Source organism: Montipora capricornis, chromosome 7 (genome assembly GCF_036669925.1).
Source record: "Montipora capricornis isolate CH-2021 chromosome 7, ASM3666992v2, whole genome shotgun sequence".
Taxonomy (NCBI): domain Eukaryota; kingdom Metazoa; phylum Cnidaria; class Anthozoa; order Scleractinia; family Acroporidae; genus Montipora; species Montipora capricornis.
This window is the reverse complement of record NC_090889.1, coordinates 38,786,527-38,791,449: the sequence shown is the minus strand read 5'-3', so window position 1 is coordinate 38,791,449 and position 4,923 is coordinate 38,786,527. Positions and strand designations below refer to the sequence as shown.

Below are 4,923 nucleotides of genomic sequence, written 5' to 3'. Positions count from 1 at the left end.
GTTTTAGGATTAGCAGGGGACGATATCAGTCTTGCTGAGGATATAAAACTTTTAGGTGTAACTCTTGATAAGGATTTAAATTTTGATAAGCAAAAAGCTGATATTGCACGTAACTGGTTGGCAACCAGATGCGGGTCTTGCAAAGGCATAAGAAATTAATTGACACAGATGCTAAGATCGGATTGTATAATGCTTATCTTTTGTCTCACTTAGACTATTGTTCTATTGAATGGCATTACTGTGGTAGGCGTAATTCAAACAAATTGGAAAAACTTAATTGCGCTTTATTTTATAATGATGTCATATTAGTACATACGATGACTTGTTGGAGCGCATAAATCATCCCACTTTGTATAATAGAAGAATTTATCATATTTGAATTCTTGTATATAAAAGCTTTACATGGGCTGGTTCCCGAACTATTTTTAAGTTATTCACATCGCAGAATTCTAGCAATAATTTGCGGGGAGATAACTAGTTTATAGCGCCTGGAGCAAACACCACTTGGTCTTCATACCTTGTCGTATTGCGATAGTAAGATATCGAATTCTCTTGCAAACCATATGAGAATAATCCAGGAATTAAGTAAATTTAAGTCTGCAATCAGTTTAAAGTGAATTTTGATATTGACTGCTGCACCTTTGGTGGCCGTTGATTTTTCATCTTTATTAAGCTATCTAGTAATTATTGCAGAATTTCCTTTTATTTTGGGATTTAAGTATTTATTTACAGTTCGGAGATAATAGCATGCATTTGCTTTTAAATTCGAGTGCAAATAAAGTTCATTGTGTGCATGCGTGACTCATTATAAATGTGTTTTCTATAATTTTTAAGCTTCCGGGTTAGGGTTTATCAATAGTATTCCGGTAATTCAGCAGTTATAAACGCTGAAGTCAAGAAAACATGAGCGATGTGCTAAAAAAATAATAGACGCAAGCGTGAAGAAATATTTCGATATGTCTGTCAATTGTGCAAATAGAGGGGACCGCTTGTCAAGCCCTTTTGTCTACACCATTGTTTTGTTTTCAAGAAGTTATGTTTCACCTCGATTTTCTTTTCACCTTTACCATCGAAAACTCTATTCTCAGTTCTCGACTCTCTAATCTCGATCACCGATTCTCGAAACATCGAGGATCGCGGATCGAGTTTCGAGTCGAGACTGTCAACATTTGCTGCTTAAGTTTTCGCAACGGGCTGCCAGCATCCATTTCGGATGAACTAGAGTGTCAGCAAAGGCGCACCTTACGAATGATTATTATAAAGAGTCTCTGTAGACAGCCAAAATACCCACATTTCGCAGAAGAAGATTTACTGTCACCTCCCCCCAGAAACTATCCCTACCTACAGCCACCCTACACCCCAAGCCCCAGGGAAATAAACACAGACCACTAAAGTATACAAACATATTCACATGAGAACTTTATTTCCACTTCTTCTATCTTTCAATCACAAGATTCACAGCACTTGAATATCATGATAAAGATAATATACTTACTAAAGCTACCATATTGCTTCTGCAGAATGATTCCACAGTACATTTCTTTTGATATCAAACCTATTATTAAGTAACAAGGGTACATACTTGCTTACATACACTAAAATATACGAAACAGCTTTTTTTTAAACACTGAGAGCTCAAACGTTATATTTACAATTATTTGCTGTCACGCAAGCGGTTATTACGAAAATTCAACCTCGTTCCCAGGGTCTCTCGAGCAAGGAGAGACCCTGGTAGGGTCTGGTCACGTGCTTCCGTGACAATTGAAAACACTCTCTCCTTGCTCGCCCCAGGCGTTAAGATGAGAGACCCTGGGAACGAGGTTGACGAAAATGTTTGATATAAATGAATATTAATCAAATCAATGCTTCAAACAAAACTACTCCCTTACACTTTAATCAGTCATGGCTCAGTTAATGATAACTAAACCGGAACTCACTGGGCAATATGAAAGACCAATACTAAACAAAAGGCATCATCTCGAGGCTCTGGGGAATAATTAAAAGGATTTGTATGAGTTTATTTCCCAGGCCACGAGATGGTCCGTTTTGTTTAGGGCTGAATTTTAATATATCGAAAGTGGGCTATTAATTCCTGCTAAAAATTCATGCTTTCTTACAAGTAGGTTTCCTAAAAGATGAATTTCAATCCAAAAAAAAAAAATATATTTATACCTTCTGTTCCCTTTCACAGAAATCAATCTCAGGTACAAAGCGGTAGAGTATTCATTATAAGTGAAACGCCTCAAAAATACAGAAACAGCTCAACAAATTACAAGCAAATCAGATAGTAAAAAGGACTCATGAAAGCTGAAAATCAAACTTCCTTTAGATGATAGATTATTGTTACTTGGCTTTTAGCAAGTGTCTGCTCAAGATTGATGAAATATTTGAATGCGATTATTAAACCAGTCAGACACAACAATTTGGCCATTACTGAGAAGTGCTACTGAAAATGGATACTGAAACTCTCCTAAGTTGTTGCCCTTTCTTCCAAACTTACCAACAAACTTACCATTCAGTTCAAAGACTTGCACTCTATGATTATCACCATCACAGACAAGTACATGACCTGATTTACTCACTGACAAACAATAGGGACAATCGAACTCTCCATTCCCCTTCCCACTTGTGCCAAACTGATACTTATAGTACCCCTCCCGGGTGAATACTTTCACACTGTAATCACCATTGTCTGACACAATGAGATAATCACCAGACTGAACACAATGAAAAGGAGCATTAAGAGAACTGGGTCCACCTATCTTTGTTAGAAACTTTCCATCAGGGAAAAAGATCTTAATGAATTTGTTACTGGAATCAGCCACAATAATATTGCCATTGGAATCCAATGATAAACCATAAGGATCCTTGAGCTGGCTATCAAAGCTTTCTTCCCCACCAAACATACTCAAGTACCTCCCTTCCTCGTTAAAAATTTGGATTCGATGGTTCCCGTTGTCTGCAACATAAATATTCTTATCTTTACCAAAAGCTATTCCTATAGGGTCTTGAAACTGTCCCTTGTTGCTACCCTGACGACCAAAGGATCTAAGAAAATTGCCCTTGCAGTCAAATATCTGCACCTTGTGCTGGGAAGTTACTGCGATTTCATCCCTGGAATTTACTGATACCCCACAAGGGTAACTAAACATTCCATCATTCGAGCCTTGTTTTCCAAAAGATAAAACAGGTTTGACATTGAAAGGTCTAATTACAACACAGAATGGGCTACCGCGGATATGTTGCCCGTTTACCTTAACTGACAAATTGAATTTTCCTTCAAATGTAGGACAATAGCTGATTTTGTAGGTCCCGTCTTTGTTGTCATTAACAAGAAATGTGGTTATGCATTCCTGCCCTCTCCCGTCTCTCAAGTCTACCATTACATTGTCATTCTTATTATAACATCGTTCGGCAGCCGCATTTCTTGTCGTTAAATTGAATTGAGCTTCACGCCCAACAGTTCCCTCACAAAGTCCTTTGCCTTCGGCAACAGATTCCTTTGCATCAGTTAGGAATTTCAAAAGACCAATGCCTTCGCTGTTGATTGTCTCCAGGATCTTGTTATTTACCACGAAAACTAATTCAAACAGGCTTTCAGGATCGCGCTCAACTGGCTGCAGTTGTCCTACCCGTTCTAGAATGGTTTGCAATGGTTTCTTTAGCTGTACCACCTCGGCATCTGTGCTTTGTTTTAAAAGTTTCTCAGCTTTTTCCAACGCTGATTCGATCTCCTTTATTTCCTGCTGAATTGCTCTTTTTTTGGTCGTTAGACTCTCCAGTGATTTCTTGGTCTCCTTTTCCACAGCTACCTTGATATTTTGCCTTTCCTCTTGAAGTCTCCTCATTAAATTATCAACAAAAACATCGACGTCTCTTAGCATGTCCTCGCTTCGTTGAACAAGCTGAGCGTAGTCCTCGTCAATTTGAGTGACCAATTTCATCTTTGCTTTCAAGGTTTTTTTCGGCCTTTGAGTTAGACCTGTTAACTCGATCTTTTGAGCTTCGGCTTCCTCTTGGATTAATGTTACTTTATGTCCTGCGTGATCTAAGATGACACAAGTTTGACAAACTGAGTTTTCGGGACAAATCTTGCAGAAAAACTTGAGCTCTTCTTTCTCGTGCCCCTTCCTTGAGCAAAACACGGGTCGCTTCACTAATATTTCATAGTCTTTTTCTTGAAAATCTTTCACGGCCAGAACGCGGTGATCTTTGTAGCCTCGCATGATGTTGTGCCCAATCAAACACTCATCACAATAAAACTTGCAACACTCGAAGCAGTACGAGGTTTTAGAGCTTTTCTTGTCGCAGTTTCCGCATGTTACTTGCGTATTGTTAGATTCTTTAATAGCTAGGGCATCGATGAAGCCGCTGAGAAAAAAGCTTGTGGGAAGATCTTTCAAATCACCGCTTGCAGGAACTCTACAACGGCCTTGGCATTTCGGACACCTCAGATCAACTTCACCACCACTTGCTCGATGCCAGTTTTTCAAACAGTTCAGACAGAAACTGTGCAAACATGGAAGGTATCTTGGATCTCTAATGATGTCTTGACACACCGGACACGAGGCTTCTTCACGAAGATTGAAAAGCAACTTTGGGATATCCATATTTCTAACCTTTACGCCTTCACGAACTGATTGCCTTTGACTATGTTATTCCAAGTCTCGTGATTTCTATCTTTAGCTTTTCTTGGAATCAGGTGACCATTAGCCAATCATTGCGATGTGTTTTAAAAGTCTGTTGATTGTTTTGTTTTGGTTCTCTGATTCCCAGAAATTTGGCTTTTATGCAGCCAGCGAGCTTTGAAAATAATACAGTTAAAGTGATAAAGGGAGGGCAAGTGGGTGACCTTTGTTAAGTGTTGTAGGCTGAGATCACGGAGCTCTGCCTAATAGAAATGGCTTTTTGAACGAATTAGGA

General features: G+C 38.9%; 1 protein-coding gene across 1 annotated transcript; it reads right to left on the bottom strand.

The window, feature by feature from the left end:
* Nucleotides 1–1,403: 1,403 nt before the first annotated feature.
* Nucleotides 1,404–4,808, bottom strand: LOC138057150 (E3 ubiquitin-protein ligase TRIM71-like). Its single transcript, XM_068903215.1, has one exon. It carries the CDS (start codon nt 4,608–4,610, stop codon nt 2,370–2,372), a length of 2,241 nt encoding a protein of 746 aa, XP_068759316.1. The 5' UTR covers nt 4,611–4,808; the 3' UTR covers nt 1,404–2,369.
* Between the last annotated feature and the right edge of the window lie 115 nt (nt 4,809–4,923).